The following is a 23,724-nucleotide window of genomic DNA, read 5'->3' as shown; positions in this document are numbered from 1 at the left end:
CCGCAAAGTATGGACACGTGCGGGTCAAGTCATTAGATTTATTTAAATTATTTAAATGTATTCGTTTAAATTTGTTTACCGGTACGTTTGAACCTACTGGCATATATGGTCAAATTTGCATGTAGGCTAAATGCTAAAAACATAGCAATTTTCCCATGATGCAACAGGGTACTATTGGCTTATGCAAGTTGAGAAAAAATGAATTTTTTTGTATTTTTCAAAGAGAAAGTTTGTGACTATTATTATTATTAAAGGTAAGTGATTACTTGAATTCTTTAGTACCTCAAGTACTTTATTACTTTAGCATTTAATGACTTAAAGTAGATAACATACTTTTTACTTTGGTACTTGGATTATCTAAAATATTCAAGTAATTTGGCACTTAAAGACCTAATGTAATTGATTACCTTAGTATTTGATCAAAGGAGAAAAATTACTTGAGTTGTTTAGTATCTTAAGTACTTCATTAATTTAGTACTTAATGACTTAAAGTATGTAAAGTACTGTTTACTTTAGTATTTGCCTTATCTAAAATAATGGAAGTAATTTGGCACTTCAATACATAAACTAATTGATTACCTTAGTATTTAATTAAAAATGAAAATATACTTGAGTTCTTTAGTATCTTAAGTACGTGATTACTTTGGGTACCTAATGACTTAAAGTACATAAAGTGCTGTTTACTTTAATACTTGGACTATCTAAAATCTTGAGTGCTTTACTACCTCAAGTAATGTATTGCTTTAGTACTGTTTCGTTAAGTAGTTGCATTTTCTAAAACAATAATTCACAAAGTGTCCGTGACCTGACTGCAGGTGGTCCGTGAAATAATTTTTGAAACTGATTTAGTTTATCTTTTACCAGTTCCAGATTTGCGCTTTGTTGAGTTTAGTCTTTGATTTTTAGCGCCGCTCCTGGCCGTTGTTGGTAGTGCATCGACAGCGTTCTGTTTACGGACAAAACATTGTGTTATTAATCGAAAAACTATATATTAGTGTTCATTTCGACAAAAAGGCGAAGCGTATAAAAAGATGAAAGGGCGAGAAACACCTTTTGATGTGAAGTCGGGTACCCGGGGATGCGGACAGGAAGCCGCGTCGTGGAAATCCTCGGAGAGGCCAAAACGCCGTTTGTGTGCTTGTGTAACTCGCGTCTTTCTATTCCCGGTACCGTGTGCGCCTGCCATAAATAAAACATGGGCAGATGCAGTCGCCAGATAAGGGAAAGGTGCTGGGGAGAGATGATTGGGGATGATTGAGAAGGGACGGCGGCGCACAAAAGACTTCAAGGCTGGACTAATCCAAAAAAAAAAAAAAAACTAATGCACACGTCCATGAAGCTTCCTCTGTGAGCTGTTTTCCCTCTGAGGATGCCCAACAGCGCTCCTCATTCTGTGAGGTCCTTTGTTTGTCCATTTTACCCCCCCCACCACATTATCCCCCCCCCCCCAAGACCCCCAATCACAGAACCTTAATCCTTACGCCGCTCTTCCGCTGCATTAGTGACCCTGCCTCTAATTTATTCCCCCTTTTATTTCATCCTGTCCCATTTCTTCCAATTTTCACCTTTGCGGACGTTTTCGTGACGCCGTTGAAAAAGATAATAATAGTAATAAGATACGACGAGGATATTCGGACGGTAAAATTGCGGCACCCCAGTCGAAACCGCCAGGAATAACGCAATGCGAGGTGAGGCCAGGGGGGGCGCCGATGAGCCCAGGGAAAAGGCTTTGTAGTTGTCATGTGAGTAATACATGCCATAAAATAAGAATTTTCATCTTTTTTTTTTTTTTTAGTTTCCGTCACTTTGATGCACTTTTTTCTCTTTTAGACTAAGCTGTAACACGTATAAACGCTGTAAAAAATGGTTGTTGGATACAGGTTTAGGTATATTTATGCAGTTTTTAAATATGATAATAATATTTGTAGTCGGCGCGTCGAGTGTGGAAAGTTTTCTTAAACTGATATAATTTCTATACTTTTACTTTCTACCGTCAACAAAATACTTTTTTTTTTCACTTTTTTCACTTTTTTTTTTTTCACTTTTTTCTTTCACTTTTAACACCGGCGTCCCGGTGGAAGAAAAATCAAAAGCCTGCAAGCGGAAGAGGATATCTGAGAGCGAATATTCCGGCCGTCAATCCTTTACGAGTGTGTGCGTGTTGTCTTCCTTCTGGTCGCATCCATTCCATTCACAAGTGCTGGCACGGTGACGGGGGGGGGGGGGGGGGGGGATTTAGAGGAAGAAAAGCGTATCGGTTGCACCTAGAGGGGTCGACCGTCAGCGAGAAAGACAATAACAGCAGCATGCTTCCCGTGTCCACATCATCGTCTTGATGGAGAAATTTTACAATTTTCCAGTAGGGGAGAGGCCGGGCTTTCCCCAAAATCAACGTTTTTTTGTAGGGCCGAGAATAATAAATACTTTAAACTCATCCAATCCCAAAGACGTGTTTATACGTCTTTAGAGGGTGCAAACGTTCAATGCCGGGTCGTTATTTGTTGTGGTTTTTTTAACCAGTGGAAGAGAAATTTTTGTGGACACCCCAAAACCACCGGGTGGCGCTAGTGGCCAACTTATGACATTTCCAAGCCTTTCAATGACTTCGATGATCGGCTTAGCCTGGACACCCGCTCTACAAAAGTCTTCAAAAGTCATACTCGAATTTCGACGTAATAAATATTCCTAATTCGACGGGAGCCGATACGTGTGTCAGTCGCCCCCGTGTGGCTGGAAACTGAAAATTCAAAGAATATTGATCATGTCTTGCCATTTTGGGGGAAATTTGCTATATTTAGATAACAACTATAGAAACCTTGGCAAAATATCGGCGACTTGCACGCGCATACCTCGGGTCAAAAGTTTCCAATGTGGACACATTTTTTGTGTCTTTTACCTTGTTGTTTCTTGTCTCAAAATTACTGGTATCAATGTGTAAAAAAAATGCGGTTAAATGTCCCTAATGTTCATCACCAATTTTGCATCTTCGACAAAATATTCATAGCTTGAACGCACATACCTCAGGTCAAAAGTTTCCAATGTGGACACATTTTTTGTGTCTTTTACGTTATCGTTTCTTGGTAACTTTGACTACTCAAAAGTACTGGTAAAAAAATGTGGTTAAACGTCCCTAATGTTCATTACCAATTTTGCATCTTCTGCAAAATATTCATAGCTTGAACACGCATACCTCAGGTCAAAAGTTTCCAATGTGGACGCATTTTTTGTGTCTTTTACCTTATCGTTTCTTGGTATCTTTGACGACTCAAAAGTACTGGTATAAACCTGTAAAAAAATGCGGTTAAATGTCCCTAATGTTCATCACAAATTTTGCATCTTCGACAAAATATTCATAGCTTGAACGCGCATACCTCGGTCAAAGGTTTCCAATTTGGATGCATTTTTTTGCGTCTCCCCATCATATGCAAAATGTGAAAACGATTACGCTCGCTCACACGCCACCACGCAGATGCTAAACGTTAGCAAGACTTATTTATGCGCGCAGGTATTCAGCAGTGCGTGTCAGCGCCGGCGCAGGAAAATTTGCGGGCCGTGTGCAGCCTCACGCTCCACTTGGGCACAGGACGGTCCGGGCAACAGACACAAAGCTCCACCTGCACGTAAAATGGCTCACAGATGGCTAATTGATGCACACAGGAACACGGCAAATAAAGCGCACGCACGCACGCATGGCGGCGCCGACTCCAATTTCCCCCAGGTTACGGCGTTTTGACATTGAACACAGCGGAGGGAAGTCGCCTATTAGCGTCCATGAAGGTCGCTAATAAGGGGCTGAGCTAAATAAGGCCGAGGTTAACGAGCGACGGGGGGGGGGGGGGCTCCCGTCGGAAAATGGAACCAAAAAATAAAAAGCGCAGAAGTTCACGCCGATGAAAGGCAACGCTCCAAAAACAACGCGTCGGCAGCAGCTGGGGACTTAGCTAGCGTCGAATTAGCATTTGAAAGCTTCCCAACCGACATACGCTACTCACAAAAATGTGGACCTTTTTCACCGCATTTTCACGTTTTTTTTTTTTTAAGAGTCCGAACATTCAGCGTCGAAACTTAAGTATCCATTTCATACTTAAGTATCTGGGATTTAAAAACTCTTTAAAAACGTTAAAATACGTCCCTGGCATTGAACGAGTTAAATCGGTAATTGAAAAGTATGCTTTTTAATGCAGGAACAGGAACAGCGTTCATTTTCAAACAAATAATAGCATAGAAATTTGCCATATATTTCATCAAATTTTAAGGAAATAATGCTGTATTGAAAATGTATACTTCCGTTTTTAGAATTATCTCATTGTTTTTGCGGGGAGGGGGATTTTTTGTATCAAAAGTACCAGTGGTATTGGTACTTGGTATCGGTGACTACTACTCGATCTGAAGAGTACCGTATTGTATGACATTGTAGAAATGACAAATTTCAGGAAATGTATGGGTCCGTCTTCAAAATGATCAAAAGCACCAGTGGTATTGGTACTTGGTATCGGTGACTACTACTCGATCTGAAGAGTACCGTATTGTATGACATTGTAGAAATGACAAATTTCAGGAAATGTATGGGTCCGTCTTTAAACTGATCAAAAGCGCCAGTGGTATTGGTACTTGGTATCGGTGACTACTACTCGATCTGAAAAGTACCGTATTGTATGACATTGTAGAAATGACAAATTTCAAGAAATGTATGGGTCCGTCTTTAAAACGATCTAAAAGCGCCAGCGGTATCGACACTCGGTATCGTATCAGCGACTACCGAGTACCGGCACTGGCATCGATCCGAAACAGCGCAAAAAAAAAATCCCACTTTTGATGTTTTTGGTGATTTGTCGGATTTGTCGTGGGTGCGCACGTCCACGCGGAAGAAAGCTGAAGGACTTCTTCCCGGCGGAGGACGTGGCGTCCCCCGTCGGACGGCCTCGGAGTTGATTGCTCCTGATTGAGAGCAAATTGTAATAAAAGGGCGGCGCCGGCGCCGTAGCATTTCCCGGTGAGCTTTGTCAGCTGCGCTCATTATCATGGAGGGAGACCGGAGAGGAAGGCGGGGGCCCAATCAAAGCCGAGTCGGGTAAACTTTTCCTGAAGGTCGTCCCGGAGCGCGGCGGGGACGGATCAAAGGGCCCGCTTAGACGGCCAATCAAACGTCAGGAAGCGTGTCATCTTTGGCGGACGCAATAGAAGAAGAAGAAAGGCAGCAAATCCTGACCCCGTTCCTTGTTTTTTTGTTTTTAATGTCAAATTTTACCTCCGGGGATGCTAATAATCGTCCCTTGACACAAAATGAAATATTTATTATTCCATAATGTCATTTTAAAATACAGAAAATGTAGAGGACGAAAACGGGAAATATTTTTGTGGAGTTTATTTTTTGACAATTGTTTTCATGGTCATCCTCTGCAATCCTGCTTTTTACGCATTCAGTTTTAGCCAATAATTGCAATTTTTGGGGTGTAATTCAACTGTCAACCACTAGATGGCAGCATACGATTTTTGAAAAAAGGAAGTATTTTTGTTAATTATTGACAACGTCCTTTGTAATCCTGCTTTTTACATATTCAGATTCATATTATGTGTAATTCAACTGTCTACCACTAGATGGCAGCATACTATTTTTTTATTGAGAACGGAAAAAGGAAGTATTTTTTTTTCATTATTAACGCTAATCCTGCTTTATACACATTCAGCTTTAACCGAATTTATATGTAATTCAACTGTCAACCATTAGATGGCAGCACACTATTTACTTTGTGTCTGACTGTTTGGAAGAAGAACAAAAACATCACAGCCTGGTTTATATAGAAAAATATTTATTCATTCTATGGACCCCTGTTTTTTACACTTACAACTCTCACTTTTATTTCATGTAATTCCACTTTCAACCAGTAGATGGCAGCATACGGTTTAGTTTGGGACTGACTATTTAGAAGAATGAAAACAGATGGAACAGTTGATCAAAACTGTTTTTGGTTTAAAATTAAGATTGAGATTTTTCTTTTTTTCAGTTTTAGACTAACCTATAATCTGTGTTGACCCTAAGATTGAGATTTTTCTTTTTATTTTTCAGTTTTAGGACTAACCTATAACCTGTGTTGACCCTAAGATTGAGATTTTTCATTTTTTTCAGTTTTAGACTAACCTATAACCTGTATTGACCCTAAGATTGAGATTTTTCTCTTTTTTCAGTTTTAGACTAACCTATAACCTGTGTTGACCCTAGGATTGAGATTTTTCATTTTTTTTTCAGTTTTAGACTAACCTATAACCTGAGTTTACCCTGTAAAAAGTCAAGCTGATTTATATTCCTTTGATTTCTTTTTCTAATGGGAAAAAAGATACGATTTGAGGTACACTTATAAATATTTTATAGATGACGATCTTATTTATAAGCGGCGCGGCGAGCGGGGGCCGCGAAACGTTTCCTCTTTCCTGGGGGAGGGGGGCTTTGCAAAAAATAATTGAGAAGGACTGTACTAAAGCAGCGCATCGTTGTGTGTTTGAACTAGGCCTTGCCCTGGGAAAGCGTAGTAGCGGAGGAGGCCAGCGCAAAAAAAAAAAAAAAGGGGGGGGGGGGGCATGTAAGTCTGATGCAGCCCGAGGGGGAGAGCGGCGGTCACTCGGAATCAGAGATGAGGCCGGAGCAAAGGAGCGAGGCGGAAAGGGAATGCGAGATGAAGGCGGAGATGGACTGGATTGGGACGGGTGGCGCGGGGGGTGAAGTGGAGCAATGCGGGCCACACTTAGGAACAAAGGAGGTTAGCGGGGAGATTGGCAGGAGCGCGGCAGGAGAAAATAGAAAAAAGATGGAAATGCAGTCAGCGGGGGAGGCTGGGGGGGGCGAAATAATCCCAGAGTCCCCCTTTGGTTTTCTCTTTGAGGATCCTAATCTATATGAACACACACACTCGCGCGTACGGCGGAAAAGCTACATGTTGAAAGAAAGTTTATTTATTTAGTCCGTCTTCTTTGTGGAGGGTCCCCAGAGGATGATCCAAGGTCAAATCCACTTAAGAATGTCCCTTTTTCTACTTATGTAACCTCTCTCGCTCCCTTTTTTTTTTTTTGTATCCCGACTGCATACTGACACACACACACCTACACACACACGCACACAGGCATACTAATGCAGTAGGGGGAGTGCATCGATTTAGCATGGTGTGCAAGATTCCCACCGCTGCCCCGATATGCAGATTAAAGGCAGAGCAGAACACACACACATTGACACACACATCTATACGCAAATACACACACACACACACACACTCTGCTCTCCAAGCTTTTTCGCTTCCTGGGCGCAAGCGGGTTATTGTCATTATGCATATTCATTTTACGCATATTCATAATTAGTTCCAGACCTTGAGCCGTTGTGACGCTGTTTTGTAAGTTTGAAAGGTGTCTCTCACTGTGTGTGTGTGTGTGTGTGTGTGTGTGTGTGTGTGTGTGTTTGCATGCATGTCTGAGTGCGAGAGAATACACATGTGAGTTTGTGTTTGTGAGAGAGAATGTGTGTAAGTGGAAGAGTGCATGTTAGAGTGCACGCGTGTGAGAGACTATGTGGAAGTATGCCTAAAAGTCTGTAAGAAAGACAATTTTGTGTGAGAGTATGTGTGTGAGAGTGTGTGTGTGAGAGAGAATGTGTGTAAGTGGAAGAGTGCATGTTAGAGTGCACGCTTGTGAGAGACTATGTGGAAGTATGCCTAAAAGTGTGTAAGAAAGACAATTTTTGTGTGAGAGTATGTGTGTGTGAGAGTGTGTGTGTGAGAGAGAATGTGTGTAAGTGGAAGAGTGCATGTTAGAGTGCACGCGTGTGAGAGACTATGTGGAAGTATGCCTAAAAGTGTGTAAGAAAGACAATTTGTGTGAGATTATGTGTGTGTGAGAGTGTGTGTGTGAGAAATTTTTCAAGAGCATGTCCGCTTGTGAGAGAGAACATGTGCATGACACAAATGTGAGAATATGCCACAGAGTGCATATACATGAGACAGATTTTATGCGAGAGAGCATATTCAAGTTAGAGCACGTGTGTGTGAGAAAGTGTGTCAACTATTGAGATGCCATTTGTGCATGTGAGAGAATTGTTTCAGAATGTATGTGTGTGAGAGCATTATATGAGAGCACATATTTGTGTGAGAGTGTTGTGAGAATGTCAGCCATTAAGAGGATGTGTAATGAATTTTTTGAGAATGTATGAGTGTGTGAGAGCATTTATGTGAGAGTGTATATTTGTATGAGAGTGTTGTGAGAATGTGTCAGCTATTAGAAGAATGTGAATATGAGAGAATTTAAGCGTGAATGAGTGCGTATGTGAGAGCAAATTATGAGAGTATGTGTGAGAGAAGGTGCTGGCGTAAAATAGAATAAGTCAGTACGTATGTGATCGATGAGATGAAGATAGCAAATTCGTGACCCGCCGTACGTGTCAAACGGTAAAAAAGTCGGAAAAGTTTCTTAGCTCTCTCTCGTGGCTTAGAACCCGGGAAAAAAGTCACGCAACTACTGTATAACATTGTTTAAAAATAACCCCGAAATAAGAGGGGAGTCAACTGTATATAAAGCAGCCTGGCGCCAAAGTGCGCTTCCTATTTAAGAGTCAGTTTCGCACTTTCTCCGACGGAAATCGGATCAATGCGACATGACACGGGCGAGCTTTTGGACTCTGCTATTTTAAGACGCCCCCCCCCCCACACACACACACACACACACACACACACACACACACACTTTCCTTAAAGGTGGGATGTCAAAGGTGCGGCCACGCTCAAGCAGAAGAACAAGAACGCATACACAGGGTGGAAAATGGCGTCGTCCATTAATAGAACAATGGCGTTTTGAATTTTTCATCTGTGGAAGAAGCTCCGGTCCGTTCGGCGAGAAAAGTGCCTCCAACTCTATTTATAAATCTCCGGCGTGATCATTGGATGCCGTCGACGTCCTCTCCTGGCTCGCCATTGGCTGAAAAAACATGAAAGAGACAATCCCCACACACGCGCCTAATTAGCATCTCCGCCCCCGCTAGCTCTGTCTTACAGTGCCGCTTGTCACAAACACACACACACACACACACACACACCTAGTAATCCGCTGTGTGGCTGCTCAGACCCCCCCCCCCCCCACACACACACACACACTTTTTGTTAAACTCCCCCCTCATCATCTCAAAATGACACTTTTAATGTATAATATTTTTGGGGGGGAGGGGGGGGGGGTGTTTGTTTCTGTCTGTGGACTGGTGTGCCGCCGCATTCTTGTTTTTATGCGTTAGTGTGGCACCGCTCCAGTTTTTTTTGAGGTCACGTTTTAGCGTGACGTTTGACACACTTGATTTAGTTATTATATTTAAACGCGTTTATGTGTTCGTGTGTGTATGTGAGCATTCTTATTTTTTGTGTTTTATAGTGTGGAACACCCTTGACAAACCACTTGTGACATAGTGTGTGTGTTCTTGTTTTCCTATGTAGTGTGGCACCACATTTGACAACCCAGAGACGTTTTGTGTGTGTGGATTCGTATTTTTCTGTTATAGTGTGGCACCACCTGTTAAAATCCACTTGAACTTTGTGTGTGCATTCTTGTTTTTCTCTGATAATGTGGCACCACCCTTGACAAACCGCTTGAGACATAGTGTGTGTGTTCTTATTTTTCTACGATAGTGTGACACCACCTTTGACAACCCACTTATGAGAAATGTGTGTGTGTGTGTTCTTGTTTTTCGTGATAGTGTGGTACCATCTTTGACATTCAACCTTTTTAGTGGCGCCAATTTGGTTGTGTTTGACAAATTCTGGAACGTGTTTGTGCTTTCTTGTTCTTCAACGTCAGTGTGACAAAGAATCTATATTTAGGACATTTTGGTGGGTTTCACATAAAAAAAATATATGATGCATGTGTGTGCATGAGAGTGTTTGTCTTTCTATCAAAGTGCGGCCCCGCCTTTACAAGTATCCTTTCGTGGTTCAGTTTCAGTTGAATTACCCGAACTTCTTGGTTTTTTCACTTTAGTGTGACACCAGCCTTGACATAGACTCCTTATTAGGGAAGATTTTGGCGTGTGTTAGAGAGTTCTTGTCTCCCCGTCATAGTGTTGCTCCACCTTTGAGATCCGACCTTTTTTCACCGGGACATTTTTGTCGGCGTTACACGAATTTCTCCATGGGCGTGCGACACCGTACGTGCTCCGCATGTAGCGCCGTTGTTTGAATGCGCGCTCGCGAGCGCGAGAAAGAGCCGAGCAAGCGGCGCTTAATTAATCAACATCAAAAGACGCCATTAAAAATAAATGAAACCCCAAGCAACAGTTTGGCCGGAGTGAATAATTCAGGCGGCAGCGCACCCTCATGCCCACTCATCTATTAGACAGCATCATCATCCTCTCTTAACCGCAAAACCCGGCCTCATGCCCCCCCGTTTTAGATTGCAGGATGCCGCTTAGCCGCCCGGGGGAATCGTACGCAAACAAGTGCGGCTGCTCGGGCACTCCGGGCTGCGCTACTCCTCTGAGCGGAACGGCCATTAGTCTCGGCGCTGACCGCAGTTACGGGGCCGCGCTTCCAAATGAAGGCGCCCGCGCCCATTCCAATTAACGGCCTTGGAGGAGGCGCTTCTCACTTTAATAGGAAAATTCGCAGAGATGAGATGTTCAACTCTTTCAAATCTAGTCTGTCCTCCTTCGTTTTGGGCGCCAAATGGACCCGGTTACGCCCGGTTAAGACGTTTTTCGATCGGTGTTCAAACAGTGAGTCTCTTAGCTTCTAAGTTTTAATCTTGACGTGATATACAACTAGCATTTGACCCAAAAACGAGCAGTTAAATAGTATGCTAGCTTTTGACTGTAACGCTAGCAGGTGATCATAATGCTCGCATTTAAATTAACAATTAGCATTTAATGTTTGTGTTTGCTGTGTACTTAAAAATGGTATTTGATCAAAATGCTAACTTTTTTCCATCATGTTGAAAGTGTGATGAACTTAATGTGTTGTTATTATATTGCTAGCATGTGATGCATTAGCATTTGATCATCATGCTAGCATTTTAACCCGAACTTTGTTTTGTAATTACATCACTGGTAAAAAAAAATTTAAATGCTAGTTTTTTACCATCGACTTTATACTGTAATATACTTAATTTGTTTAATTCCCAATGCTAGAATGTAAGTGTAAGACTAGCATGTGACAGTGACATTAGCATTTGAAGATAATACTAGCATTTTAGCCCAAAGATTGTTTTGTAATATACGGTTGGTATGTTGTGAAAATGCTAGCTTTTCACCATTAACTTTATACTGTAATATACTTAATTTGTTTTTCATAATGCTAGCATGTAAGCGTAAGACTAGCACGTGACAGTAACATTAGCATTTGAAGATAATACTAGCATTTTAGCCCAAAGTTTGTTTTGTAATATACGGTTGGTATGTTGTGAAAATGCTAGCTTTTTACCATCAACTTTATACTGTAATATACTTAATTTGTTTTTCATAATGCTAGCATGTAAGCGTAAGACTAGCACGTGACAGTGACATTAGCATTTGAAGATAATACTAGCATTTTAGCCCGAAGTTTGTTGTGTAATATACCGTTGGTATGTTGTGAAAATGCTTGCTTTTTACCATCGACTTTATACTGTAATATACTTAATTTTTTTAATTCCCAATGCTAGCATGTAAGTGTAAGACTAGCATGTGACAGTGACATTAGCATTTGAAAATAATACCAGCATTTTAATCCTGTTTTTTTTTTTAATATACCACTGGTGTTTCATCAGAATTCTAGTTTTTTTTTTTTTTTACCATCAAGTTTAGATTGTAATATCCTCAGTTTGTTTTGATCATAGCGCTAGCGTGGAAGCGCAGCACTAGCATATGACGGTGACGTTAGCATTTGAAGACAACGCAAGCATTGCAATAGCATTCGTTTGTTGTAATTTAGAAAAAAAGAGTACACTCGACATATACCCAATAAGATAGTAGTAATTGCTATTTTTTCAGGCTTATTTATTTACATATTGAAGCCATTATTTAAAGTAGTGTAACGTGAATTTCAATGTAGCCGCTAGTGGTCCAAAAAGTCAAGTAAATCCAGGTGTAGTTCCAAGTTGAACATATAGGGGGCCGTCCGTGACACTCAATACTTTTCCTGATTCCCAATTTCCAAGATGGCTGCTGCCACGCTTCACTTCCCACAGAGAAATGTCGAGAAATTTACAGAAGATTCCAAATGCAAGTCTTGCTTCAGCTTACTTGTGAGTTATTTATAATCTTTCATGAACTGTTGACAGCTTTGCAGCTCGCCAGAAACTAAAATCCGACACCGGCAAACAAAAGCAATCAAAACAATTGTTTAGCCCACTCGCCAGCTCGAATAACAATCAAAGCGAAATATTTTTACGAGAGACTCCCTTATTTGCAAATTGTTGCTAATTATGCCTCAGTGAATATGGAAAATTCGCCGTAGTACAGCTTTTTTTTGTGTGTGTGTCAGAACCATTTTTGAGTTCCCATCATGCTTGAAACGATCGTCAAATAAGTGCAGAGAGAATCGGGGCCAATTACTTTGCATATTTTACGTTGCATCACCGCAGTGAGTCAGACGCTGTCATTACATTTCTTACTTTTTTTTTTTTTGGTGGTACATTTAGCATTTTCACACTTCCCCACCTCCCTCCACCCCACTTGGAATAGGAAATATGACAGTGGCGAAAAAGGCTACGTGTTGATGAATTGCACTCAAATCGGATTTGTCATCCCCGAGTTTGCATTCAAGAGGAGATGGTTTTGTTTTGTTGAAAAATTGTGATGAGGCACAGGATATACAGATAAACGTTGTGTCCTTAAATGCCTCACGAGGGTATGAATGCTAATGCTTGATATATATAAATATATAAATATCATTTTTCAATGTGTTTGTGGGGCGAGGCTAATGCCAACGCTGAAATTAACTAACGATTTTTTCAATATTTGATCAATCCGTTGATTATTTTTGATGATTGGATTAAAAAAGCGGGTTTTCATTTCTGTCCCTTTTCTTTTGCAAAGACGTGAAAGAAAATATAATTCATGCAACACAAAGATAATCAGTCTGTTTTCAAGAAGGAACCAAAATTGGAGATTTTTTTCATCGGGCAGCTGAAATTCTGACATTTTTAACTCCCAAAGGTGTCAACGGATTCTCAAAAACAATTATCGAATAATTTGATTATCGATTAGTTATTGATTAATTGTTACACCACTATTTAACTTGGAAATTTTCCACACAAAAAAAAAAAAAAAAATCAAATTCTGGACATGATTCTGTTTTTTCATGGATCTGGACCTCGTCTGGACTCAGACAATCCCAAGCCTGAAATCCATTAGCTGTTACATGCGTCAAAAACCGGAATTGGTGTCAAACGGTCTCATTCGGCTCATCTGCTTAGCGGGAGATAAAGCTCGACTGTCATCCGTGGTCGGATATGCAGAAAGCGTCATGTCGTCCGCTTGACGTGCTCAGCTGTCAAGCTAATGTGACTCCAAATTAGACGTCACGTGGCCGTTGCAAATCCACGCCGAGGAGAACCGGTCAAATTCTCCACATTAGCTTTACTCCTAATCTGCTTAATGCCCGGATAAAATAACCGCATGTAAATAAAACGCTAGCATTCGAAAAAAACTTTGCGGAATGCTCAATTACCGTAATTTTCCAAATATAAGACACTTTTTTTTCCAAAACTGAAAGACAGCTTGTATTGGTTGAGGTTGTTACGGTATTATTTTCAGCAAAAGAAGCGAGCAGACCGAACCAATGTCCAAGTCCATCCTTGATCGCATGCGGTAATATTACTGAAATGGAGAGAATTGTGTACGCTGAAAGGTATTCCGTTTGACTCGTTTGTTACCGTAATTCCCCAAATATAAGACACACTTTAAAATAAATAAATAAATAAATAAAGGACAGCTTGTATTAGTTGAGGTTGTTACGGCACTATTTTCAGCAAAAGAAGCGAGCAGACCGAACCAACGTCCGAGTCCATCCTTGTTCACACGCGGGAATATTACTGAAACGGAGAGAATCGTATAATGATTATGATGCCTCCAGCTAACTCAGTTAAAAATACCCGGGTTAGAGAACGCAGAAAGGTATTCTGTTTGACTTGTTTGTTACCGTAATTTCCTAAATATAAGACAATTTTTTCCCCAAAATGAAGGGCAAAAGTATGAATGTGTCCTCTAAATGGAAATTTAGAAGTTTTTTTTTTTATTCGATACATTTTGAGGAAGATTGATCTGTCAGTCACATAATTCGAGGTTTGACACACATTTTATGTCGGCCATATTTGTACTATAATTACCATAACAGGATGAACTAAAGAGCAGAAGTCAGTTGGCTGTTAACAGCCAGTTTCTTTTGCAGCCAATGGCAGCTCATTTTAGCTAAGATTGTTTTGCATCATTTTCAATAAAAGAAGCAAGCAGACTGAACCAACGCCCGAGAGTCCATCCTGGCTCACATGCAGGAATATTACCAGAACGTAGAGGAACTTGTAAAAGTTATGATGTCTCGGGCTGATTCCGTTAGGAGAACACGGAAACGAATACCATGTGACTCGTTTATTAATTGCCGTCTTTTGGCATATTCGCACAATCATAAACTCGGTGAAACACGGATTTCTGCGCAATCAAAATCAACTCGACAAAGGAAAAACCACTGCTTGGAGCGCATTCAGTGACACTGGCGAGGCGTTCACTGACCGCTCACAACGTGGGAAATCCCAGCTCTCCTTTTTCAACCACATTTTTTTCTTAATTCACCTTTTATTATAAAAAAAGGTCTAATATGACTAAACTAAATGCCCTTATCGGAAAATTATCATCATATCCTGAATTACTATTTGCCTTTAGCGTCAAATCCTTTTTTTTCTAAGTCAGATGTCACGATATTGGAGCAGCAAATTTCAATAGCAGAGCCAAGGTGCGGAAGATGTCTTCTTTGTGAGGTTTTCTTTTTCCATCTCCCTTTAAAATGGAACACAGCTTTTTTTTTTTTTTTTTTCCCACCGGTGGCCAAACCTTGACCCCGCAGCTCCTCTCCAAATAGGCCTGCGCTCGGCCGACGCAAGAAGAAAGAAACACACACGCATACTGTACACACACACACACACACAGCCTCTAGCCCTTCCTTTCACTGCACACAAATGCATTCACATATTTTGCCCGAAAAAAAAATGTTCCTGAGCACAAGTTCACAGGGGGCGCTCTTTTATGCCGCGTTGATATGGCGTTATATTTGTGCCGCAATTACGAGCGCGCTGAAAAAAAAATTTGAGCGTTGAAAATAAAAGTGAGCGAGCGAAAACAGATTTTGAGCGCGGAAAAAAAGAAGTTTCTCGCTCCAAATTCCTTTTTGCTCGCTAGCAATAGCATTTTCGCGCTCGACATCTCGCTCTCGCTCGCGATACTCCTCCCTCCCTCGCTCGAGTCGTCCTCTGCGCTCGCTCGGTTCTGCTCACGCGTTACGTTTGTGCCGCAAAACCAGCCAATCGGAGCTTGTAAAAGCACATTGATTGACAGCTTGGTATCCAATGAGATCGCTTGTTGCGTTCACCCGGAAGGAGCAAACGAGAGTGCGTCACATCGACGTGGGCGGGAGGAGGTGGGCTTATATTATTAAAGTACAAAAACTAACAAGGTATTTCTGTCAAATGAGACAATACAGTAATAATAATAATAAACTCGCGTTTGCCCTTTCCGGGTGAACACAGGGCAAACGAGAGGGCGTCAACGGATAGCGTACAAGCAATCTCATTGGATACCAAGCGCTCAAACTCTTATCATTACGTGCGCAATAGTTTTTTTTTCTTGCGCTCAAAATCTGTTTTCGCTCGCACAGTTTGATTTTCTTCGCTCAAAATTTTTTTTCGCTCGCTCAGTTTGATTTTCTTCGCTCAAAATTTTTTTTCGCGCGCTCGTAATTGCGGCACAAATATAACGCCGTACGTTTACATCCACATGTAATAATTGCAAAAAAAAAAATCCGCTGGCTGCTGCGATGCGCATATTAGATATGCGGCGGGATTTTTTTCGATTTTTTTTGTGTGTGTACGTTTATTTATTTGCTTTATATTATCCAGTGGTTGCCCCGCCCACGTATCGTAATCGACTGGGCTGAATAATTTTGAAAATAATTAGATTTTTTTATTTTATTATTTAATTATTTTTTTTACCCTGAGTACTTTTCATAGTTTTCAATATTACCCAGAATTTTTGTGTGACTTTTTGGGGGGAGGGGCTTTTTTTTTGTAATGTTTTTTAATACAGGTATTCTGTTTTTATGATGTTATTCCTGTTTGTTTTTTTTTCCCTATCATTAAAACATACTAAAAGCGGAAAAAAATACAAAGAAGTATTTTACCAGTATTATAAGTATTATAAGTATTTACCAGTATTTTTCGGGGGGCGGGGCGGAGGGTTTTTTTTTTTCAAAAGGTAAAAAATAAATAAATGAAAAAAATCAAGGAAAAAAATGTTCAGTTAAACAGAATTTTGGGGGAGTGAACAAAATAAAATAAATAAAATAAATACAATAAAATAATAAAATATATTAAATAAAAAAATAAAATAAAAAACTTGCTGTTTTTCAAAATAACTTTTCTGCCCCACAAAAAATTCTATTTTTGCGTTTTTTACAAATATTTTTTCCTGTTTTTCTGTTTTAGACCCTCCCTCAAAAATCTATTCATTCTTTTTACTGACACTTTTTCTGTTGCAAAAAAACCGCAAAGAAAGTCACCTTTCGCAGGCTAACACCAGCAAAAGCGCAATCGTCGATGAGAGGATGGAAATACCAAAAAAGGCGAAAAATTTTGGCGGGGAGCTTAAGCTTTCTAAAGGCTGTAATTTATGCGCAGGAGAAGATTGGAAAGGAATTCTGTTGTGTGTGTGAGAGGAAGGAGGCTGGTGTTAGAATTTAGGCAGATCAGTGGCAAATGAAGGGGGGGGGGGGGGGTGAGGATGAGAGAAGAGGATTTGGGCGCAGCTGGATTACTTGAAGATGTGGCGAGAATGAGGGATGGGGGCCATTTGGTCCCCCCCCCCTCCCCAAATTCAAAGGAAAATGTGGTTCAAGATTTGGCTAGCATTTGTTGACAGCACGCTGTAAAAAATGCTAATGCTGAAGCACCGCTTTAGCGCTGCAGTGGTATGATGCTCCACAATCTCCACATTGCTGCACTGCTACGTTTCTTGAAGCCCTCAATCTCCTCTTGGATCAAGTGTATCGCTAATAATAGAGACCCATGTTATCATGTTTTGTTTGTTTAGAATACCCTGTTTAATTTTTGTAATATCCTTCACAGTCTGCACTGTACTGCAGTGCATTTTTCTCAGTGCCCTTATTCTCCTCTTGGATCAAATGCATCGCTAATAATAGAGACCCATGTTATCATGTTTTGTTTGTTTAGAATACCCTGTTTAATTTTTGTAATATCCTTCACAGTCTGCACTGTACTGCAGTGCATTTTTCTCAGTGCCCTTATTCTCGTCTTGGATAAATGCATCACTAATAATATAGACCCAAGTTAACATGTTTTGTTTGTTTAGCCAACCTTTCTTAAACTTTTGTATTATATTTTACTCTCTCCACTGTACTGCAGTGCTGTTTTCTCAGTGTCCTTAGTCTCCCCTTGGATACAGTTTTTGACATTCTCCAATGTTTTATTACTACTGTATATTATTACTATTATTATTTTATTCGCGCTTCTAGCCCTGCAGTCGCATCCTCCACAATCTCCACTTTACTGCACTGCTCCATTTTTTGAAGCCCTCAATCTCCTCTTGGATAAAATTCATTGCGAATAATAGAGACCCATGTTACCATGTTTTGTTTGTTTAGCATAGCTTGCTTAAATTTTGTAAGATGTTTCACAGTCCCCGCTGTACTGCAGTGCTGTTTTCTCAGTGCCCTTAGTCTCCTCTCGGATAGAGTTTGTGACATTGTCCGTTGTTTTATTGTTATAGTTTTATTGGTGCTTCTAGCCCTGCTCTGAAACTTGCAGTTGCATACTCCGTAGTCTTTGTTTTGCTACACTGTCGCCCTATGTTTTTTAGCCCTCAATCTCCCTTGGATAAAATATATTATTAGGAGGGGAGAGCCTGTTTATCATGGATTGTTTGTTAATGCGTTATGCGCTGAGTGCGCCGGGCACTGCTGTAATATACTAGACATCATTGCCCTTAGTCTCGTCTTGGATAAAATTTGTTTCTCCTCCTGTTTTTTTTTTCCTGCCATTATTTCGACGGGCTTCTTCTTGGTATGGAAAATTGAAGCGCAACCTGAGCCAAGCTGGTTTTGTGCACTTGTAGAACTTTCTTCTTTTGCTAGTCTTCCCAAGTCTCCGCATTTTAACAAAACCCAGACCAAATAAGACGCGCTTTTAAGTGAGTCTCACTTCACATAATCCAATTTCCAGGGAAGGTACCGTGACAACATTTCACATTTACCTGCCGGTCCCGAGCTTGTTTACAGGAAATTCCCGCTCCCCAAATCTCAAATTGATTTGACAGTCGGCGAGCGCTGACGGGAAACATGACAAACGCCGCTGACCTTCAAACGGAAGTTTGAAGGCGCGATTCCCTTCACGTTTGGATCCTGTCATGTGACTGCCGGATCAACGTTTTAATTGGATTCCCGAGATGCGTCGAATTGATCGTTGGAGATTGTCCGATTTTCAACCTTTTTTATCAGCGCTCGGATGATGTTTTGATGATGTCGTATGTATGTATATTAGGGTGTTAACTTTGCAGATGCGTTCATTGAGTGAAAAGTAAAAATTTTTAAATATTTTCATAAGAAGACTATAAGAAAAAAAATGCCTGTAACGTCAGATTTGGTAGTTGTGTGCAACAGTTGTATTTTACAGGAAAATAAACATATTTTAACATGATTATTTTTATTTATATAGAAAAGATCTTTTCAATAGTTTTTGAAGCAAAATATTCTTTTTTATTTGATTTTGCTCATTCAAGATTTTTGCTCAAATATGTGACAAGATTTGTTGGAATTAGTTGTTGAAAAATGCTATTAATTACGATTAATTGAGAAGAATTTTGCAAGTTACTTAAAAAATGTTAATTGCTTGACAGCACTAATATTTATACGCATATAAGTATAAAATGTGTGTGTATAAATGCGTGTATATATATATATATATATATATATATATATATATATATATATAAAAGCATGCATATTTAAATACAATACATTTATATGAATTATTATATAATATAAAACTAATAAATACACAGTATATGTTATTGTTATACAGTTATTATATTATGATTTGATTGGATATATGCCTGAAGCAAATAAAATGTTCAAAATAGTATACAGATGAATTATTTTTCCCGAATCGAAACCTGTGAGTGATGATCCTGGATGTATTATTTCTTGGAAAATTTTGGCCCCTCTCGTTATTTATGTCATTCAGCCATACATTCTTTATCATATGCATGTTGATTGACAGCCAGAATGATGCGGTAAAGGCAAAAATAAATACTTCAAGCCGCCGGGATGAAAAGTAAAGCGGGTTGTTTTCACGTCGACTCGATGGAAACATGACATGTCTGGAGGGTTGCTGACGGGGATTTTTTTTTTTTATTTTTTATATTTTTTTGACAAATTCCCATCTCGGAACGCCGCCTTCAGCGCGTCTCGGCTTTCGCTCGGAGGCGTTTTCGTCGATAGCCGGTCTCGGACCGCGATGAAGACTCACGCAGACGTTTGGCGTCTGATCCGCTCTTGTTTAGATTCTTGCTGTCATTTTGAGTGTTTACCTGCCGGGGGGTGGAGTTTAGCCCCCTCGGGGCCCCGCCCATTTGGTGACAGCTCCCTTTGTCCGTCGCCGCTTTGTTATGTTAATTGGACGCTCGTGTGGAGCGTGTGATGCGTGATTGGCGGCCGCTCAAGCCGTTAATGTTGCTTTCATGTGGGGGATTAGATAAAATCATTGTCCGTGTGTCAAAATAGATTGGAAAGCTCTGAAAAAAAAAATATTTGAGTTATTTTTCCCATTTGGATGGCAAGATGTTTTGTTTTTTTTACGTTTATCCACCTGCTTGCGATATTTTTTGCCTATTTACAGGGTGCATAAAATTTTGATTGAAACAACAAAGCTACACAAAAAATATGCAATATTATTCTTCTTCACATAAACTACAAAAAAATTGACCTCATTTGTGATCACTCATTATTGTATTTGAACTGTATTTTTTCTGTTAATTTAAAGCATTTAATTTGCCTGAAATGGATGTCAAAAACTTAATAAACTAACCAATATAATGAATGAAAAAAATATACTGTACTAAATAAACTAGAAAAATTACTTATAAAACAATGAAAAAAAAATGAAATGGTATAATAAATCAAAACAAGTAAGTGAAATGAAAAATACAATGATAAAAGTACCAAAAATAAATAAATAAAATCAATATAGTATTATACAAATCTAATAAATGAAAATTTAGAATAAATAAAATAACATTATAACTGCAAAAAACAATAAAAAAATCATACAATAAATGGAAAAAATATAAATAAATGATATGAATGAAAAAATTACATGATGAAAGTAAAAGCAAAAAATGATAAGACTCTACAAAATGAAAAAGTGGATAATAATTTAGAAATCTGATTACAAAAATATAATGAATAAAAAAGAAAGTTACACTAAATGAAAAACATACCATAAACAACCAAAAATATGAGAAACTTATAAATGAAATATGTAATAAATGTCAACAAAAAAAGATGAAAGGAAAAGACAATACAGTCTAATAATAAACAAAATACACCATGAATTAAAAACCATAAAATAAACAACAAAATAAATGAAATCCCATACTGAATAATAAATAAAACTAAAACCCTGCCCCCCCAAAAAAAAAACAAAACACAGGTATAATAGACAAAATATTAATTTTTTAAAAACTCACTAATTGCGGCCATTTTTTAAAAACTAAATTGAAATGATAAATTTATTCCACTGTTTTTTGGAATATTTTTCTCATCTATTAACCTTGTACTCTCATTTCATATAGTTGTCTTATTTTCATAAATTATTTACCAAGTCAATGATATATATTATTTCCTGATTTGCTTATTAAAAAAAAATAATAATTCGAATAGTTAGGAAAAAATGAATATATTTAAATTTCAACTTTGTGCAATATTTAGTGGAAAAAAAAACAGGCTATTTTCCAAGCTGAAGGTGTAATCAAATTGGACAGCAGGGATGATGACCGTTCCCGTAGTGGAAGCGACGTTTTGAAAACGATCAAGTCGGAGTAGGAAGAAAAAAAGCGGTACCCAGCAAATCATGTGACCGGATGAAAGCCTGCCGTTAATTGACAGGGAGAGTGACGGGAGCTGGTGGTAATGGAACACTAACGCGCTTTGGCGAAAAACAGCCTGCAGCTTCTCTTCTTCTTCTGGCCCCCAAAAAAAAAAAAAAAAAACGAGATGAGCGTTTGCATTTTACCAAAAAAAAAAAAAAAGGGAAAACCGGACAGAATGGGCAAAGTTTTTTGGAGAGTGAGAGTGATGCTCATTACTGTCAATACCGCCGCTCGCTTCCGGCAGGAATTTTTTGCCTGCGGAGCTACGACTCAAATGTGCAACTTTACCAACTTTTTTTTTATGTGTGTGTGTGTGTGTGTGCGCGCGTGCGTGTGCGCTGTCAGCAGCAGAACAAAAATCAGGTGTTCCAAAACCTAAAATTATTCCATCCATATTTGAGTTTTCATTGCTAGGGTTTGAAAAGTTTTGTTTTCTTCTCTTTTCTGAGGGGGACTGCTCAAAAAGTAGACTTTTCAACATTTGGACTCAAGTTTTTCACACGAGGAACTTTCTGGTGTCTTGCTGTACAGGCTTTCACACTATCAACTTCTTTTTTAAAAAGTCGCCAACAACTCAAAAACATACAGCATTATTAACTTATGTCATATTTATTTATTAATATATATATATATATATATATATATATATATATATATATATATATATATATACTGTATACTGTATACTAATATATATATATATATATATATATATATATATATATATTATACTGTATACTAATATATATATATATATATATATATATGGACAATTAACTATTTATTTGTAAGCGATTTATTTTGAAGTGTTTAGATTGCTATTAAAGTGTTTTAGAATCCTTCTTTGGAAACATTTAGGTCTATTTTTATAAATTGTGTTATTCCCAGCGGCTGTTGTGGTGTCTAACCTTGCGCACAGCGGGAGTTCACGCGCTAAAATTTCGTGTTGGCTTTAGTGCGTTTATGGTGGCAGCTAAGGAGAGGATGAGGGTGTGTGTGTGTGTGTGTTTTTTTGCGTTTATGTGTACATTTATGTTTAGGCAGGTGTGATAAACATCCTCTTCTTCAAACCAGAACCTTTGATCACAGTCATGCTGCGAAACCAGAATTGATGACGCACACACACACACACAATTCCCCAGTCAATACGTCGAGTTGTCAGTTAGCATCTCTCGGTTTGATTTTGCTCGTTCGAAGTGCAGCAGTTTGCAACCTTTGACCAGAAAAATCTTTGAGGTAACATGTAGGCATGTTAGCCACCAACTTTCTAATTTAATACTGACCGAATTTGTTCATTTGAAGCTTATCTATTTGGCAAGAAACCAAGAAGCTGAGAGCTAGCTTAGCTGCTAGCGCTAACCGCTTAGCCACGCTTTTCACTTGCGGGTCTTCGCACGGCTCGAATAAATGTATGTGAGGGGGAAATATGAAAGCATTAAACACTTTTGCATCTATTAAAAAAAAAGGCCTCACTAATGACATTCGATCACTGCCCAATACTTTGATTCGTATTGTTTTTATTCGGACAGCTAAATTGCGTCATTCTGGGGTTGAATTATTATTATTTCATTTATCTATACTACTGTGTCAATCATTATTGTTTACTATTGCGGCAACCCCATAGCCTTTTAGAGGTTTATAATTTGTATTTTATTGATTCTGGCAACTAAATTGGGTTATGCTGGGGGCTTTAATTATTATTTATTTTATTTATTTATACCATTTGAATCTTTCAGGAGTGCTTCAATGTTTACTATCGCGGCGACACCATAGCCTCTGGAGGCCTATAATTTTGATTATTTTTATTCTGACAACTAAATTGGGTTATGCTGGCCTTTAATTATTATTTATTTTATTTATTTATACCATATGAATCTTTAAGGACTGCTTCAATGTTTACTACTGCCTCTGGAGACCCCACTAAATTGGTTTAACCTGTGCTTTAATTATTATTTATTGTATTTATTTATATCAGATTGTCAGGGGCCCTTTATTGTTTATTATTCCTTTTTGAGACGTTTAATTCTTGTCGCGATTACCTGCACAAGACAACTAAAGAACTTTCCGATTGTTTCATAATTATTAATTTTTTTCAATCGGTCACAGAAATCGCCTTTCGATGCGCTTTAATTCTTATTACGTATTCTTATTTAGACTCCTGAATCGTCTTTCTAAGCCAATCGCTGAGCCGATTGAATTTTTGCTCTCATTTTGTGATGCTGCTCCGCCGCTTTAATTCTTATCATTTTTGCGCAACTTGAATCTGCTTTAGAGGATAAGGCTTCAACTCTCATTATTCTTATTATCGCACCACGTAAAGTGCCTTTCGGGGGTCCTTTAGTTCTTTCGCAAAGTATATT

General features: G+C 39.0%; 1 protein-coding gene across 3 annotated transcripts in view; it reads left to right on the top strand.

The window, feature by feature from the left end:
• The window catches only part of efna2a (ephrin-A2a), a 63,360-nt gene that overhangs the window by 27,164 nt on the left and 12,472 nt on the right, over positions 1-23,724 (top strand). Inside the window, exon 1 of one of the 3 annotated variants that reach the window (XM_088433986.1) lies at positions 12,148-12,237. The exons of the other annotated variants lie outside the window; for them this stretch is intronic. Within the exon in view, the coding sequence (XP_088290112.1) occupies positions 12,185-12,237 (53 nt within the window). The 5' untranslated portion in view covers positions 12,148-12,184. Of the gene's footprint in view, positions 1-12,147; positions 12,238-23,724 lie in introns of those variants that run through there. 3 annotated transcript variants of the gene reach the window in all.

This window comes from Hippichthys cyanospilos, chromosome 14, assembly GCF_059441005.1.
Source record: "Hippichthys cyanospilos isolate Australia breed blue-spotted pipefish chromosome 14, RoL_Hcya_1.0, whole genome shotgun sequence".
Taxonomy (NCBI): Eukaryota; Metazoa; Chordata; class Actinopteri; order Syngnathiformes; family Syngnathidae; genus Hippichthys; species Hippichthys cyanospilos.
Note: the sequence above shows the minus strand (reverse complement) of the source record. Positions and strands in the feature narration are given on the sequence as shown.